Source organism: Bos mutus, chromosome 16, assembly GCF_027580195.1.
Source record: "Bos mutus isolate GX-2022 chromosome 16, NWIPB_WYAK_1.1, whole genome shotgun sequence".
Classification (NCBI taxonomy): domain Eukaryota; kingdom Metazoa; phylum Chordata; class Mammalia; order Artiodactyla; family Bovidae; genus Bos; species Bos mutus.
The window spans coordinates 36,070,805-36,073,525 of NC_091632.1; the positions used below are offsets into that span (position 1 = coordinate 36,070,805).

Consider the following 2,721-nt stretch of genomic DNA (forward strand, 5'->3'; position numbering starts at 1 on the left):
CCTGGAAGAGTCTGAATTCCAAAAGGACATTCTGAGTGCCTGTGGTATAGGAGCCTTAGGCACTGCCCCTCCCACTTGGACCTGCGCCAGGTGCTTGGTCATCCCCTTTAGCAAAGTGGGTGTCTGTCACCCTCCAGACAGCAGCTCCTGCCAGACAGAGGGCCAGAGACACCAGTTTTATGGGCTGGCCCTGGCTGGGCTGCTCCACTGGCTCTAAGGCCAGCGGGTCACAGACCCGCAGGAATGGCTAGGCTTCCTGTCTGGAGTCTCACCAGTTGGGGCAGGGGAGGTGTGTGCAGAGACTCTGGACCCCCACCCCCAAAGGCCCTCTGATGTTGGCCGAGGACAATCGTTACCTTGGCTGGATTGTTACATATGGGCCGTCATCTCTGAAAAGGCCTCAGCAGCCAGGCTTCCTGAGAGGAGAGTAGCTCTGCGAGGTGGAGGTGGAGAGTTCTTGGGAACCGGCCGTCTGCTAGCCCCGCCTGGGAGACACCCCAAGACTGTGGAATCCTGTGCCTCAAAACTTCTAGAGGAGCCTCGTATGTCACAAAGTGGCCTGAGGGGCTTCCAGCTTATTTAGGGGGAGCGCAGATGAGGATGCTGCAGGCATGTTTGACCCGCACATATTAGACTCCCCAGCGGTGATTTTTGACAATGGATCCGGGCTTTGCAAGGCAGGACTGTCTGGAGAGATTGGCCCCCGCCACGTTGTCAGCTCTGTCGTGGGACACCCCAAGTTTAAGACGCCTTTGACGGGGGCCAACCAGAAGAAGTACTTTGTGGGGGAAGAGGCCCTGCACAGGCACGAGGTCCTTCAGCTGCACTACCCCATCGAGCGCGGCCTGATCACAGGCTGGGAAGACATGGAGAAGCTCTGGAAGCACTTGTTCGAGTGGGAGCTGGGAGTCAAGGCCAATGACCAGCCAGTGCTCATGACAGAGCCCTCGCTGAACCCCAGGGAGACCCGGGAGAAGATGGCCGAGGTGATGTTCGAGAGCTTCAACGTGCCCGCCTTCTACTTGTCGGACCAGGCCGTGCTGGCCCTCTACGCCTCGGCCTGCGTCACAGGCCTGGTGGTGGACAGCGGGGACGGGGTCACCTGCACTGTCCCCATCTTCGAGGGCTACTCCCTGCCCCACGCTGTCACTAAGCTCTATGTGGCGGGGAGGGACATCACGGAGCACCTCACCCGGCTGCTGCTGGCCAGCGGGAGGACCTTCTCGTGTGTGCTGGACAAAGCCCTGGTGGACGACATCAAGGAGAAGCTGTGTTATGTGGCCCTGGAGCCGGATAAAGAGCTGTGCCGGAGGCCAGAGGAGGTCCTCCGCGAGTACAAGCTGCCTGATGGCAACATCGTTCCCATCGGGGACCAGCTGTACCAGGCGCCCGAGGCCCTGTTCTCGCCTGAGAAGCTGGGCATCCAGAACCCGGGCCTGTCCAAGATGGTCTCCTGCAGCATCACCAAATGTGACGCTGACATCCAGAAAACCCTCTACGGGGAGATTGTGCTGTCCGGTGGCACCACGCTCTTCCAGGGGCTGGACGACCGGCTTCTGAGGGAGCTGGAGCAGCTGGCCTCCAAGGGGACCCCCATTAAGATCACGGCACCACCTGACCGCTGGTTCTCCACGTGGATTGGTGCCTCCATCGTCACTTCTCTGAGCAGCTTCAAGCAGATGTGGGTCACCTCTGCGGACTTCAAGGAGTTTGGGACATCTGTGATTCAGAGAAGATGCTTCTGAGGGCCCTGAGTCCAGGGCAGCCCTAAAGGTGGGATGTGAGTTCACCGTGTGGCATCCTCAGGATGTTCAATAAAAGACGATGGTGTGGTGTTTGGCTGTGTCAGGCTTGGTTCATTCTCGGGGCACCAGAACAATTTCTGACCCTGGTGGGGAATCTGTTTTCAGTAGTTCCATCCTCTGGCCCCCTTTCTCCTGAGAAAGCCCTGGGTTATGAGTTGAGTGTCCTTATGTAGAGTTTGTGCCCAAAGCAAGGGCCCAGGGCTCCTGCCCAGAACCTGGAACCTGCATTTTAAACATGTGTCTTAGGTCTGTCGGGGCTGAGAAGGGAAACGAGCAGGAATGCTGTGCTGTTCTGAGGTCACGAAATCCTCCTCTGAGATAGCACCACAGGGTTTACACTCTGCCTAAACCCGGGATGGGCAGCTGAGTGAGGTTGAAACCCTTGCCTGGGTGGAAGGATTCAGGAAGGAGCAGAAATTGCCATCGGTTTACGGCTCTGTGAGTGTCCTCCTCCCAGTGGTAGTTTAAGAATCACTGGTTGATTATTGTGATGTTTCTGTTTGTTTTTACTTTCAAAGATGTTTATAGCATTGTTTGGGGTAAATACTAGAGACAGTTAATGGCCATCAATAAAGTCTCATTTGAATAAATTATGCATAGAAGGAATTTTTTTTCCACATTGATGGTGTGGAACTCTCTCAAAATGTTATTGGGAGAGAAGTAGAAAATAATAGAGATATTTTTATAAAATGAATCCCCCCCTTTTTGATAAAGAAAGCCATAACACTTTAGCATGTATACCTGAGCAGGTTAGTATGTACAGGCATAAGTAAATACGTGTTTTCTGGGGTTATGAGCACATGGGGAAAAGAATGAAGGGCAGATACCATGTGCTGGTCGGGAAAGGAAGGAATGAGAGGTAGTAGAGCGGGAGAGGAAATCTTTCCTTTAGGAAATTTTACTAAAGAAATTCTGC

The 2,721-nt window shown here is 54.4% G+C and overlaps 1 protein-coding gene across 1 annotated transcript; it reads left to right on the forward strand.

Moving 5' to 3' along the window:
• The first annotated feature begins 611 nt into the window (after positions 1-611).
• Positions 612-1,745, forward strand: ACTRT2 (actin related protein T2). The gene has a single exon (XM_070384464.1). The coding sequence runs from the start codon at positions 612-614 to the stop codon at positions 1,743-1,745; it is 1,134 nt and encodes a 377-aa protein (XP_070240565.1).
• The last annotated feature ends 976 nt before the right edge of the window (positions 1,746-2,721 follow it).

Excerpts from the sequence above, each read along its gene's own strand:
- ACTRT2 (XM_070384464.1), top strand. The coding sequence starts at position 612 with ATGTTTGACCCGCACATATTAGACTCCCCAGCGGTGATTTTTGACAAT.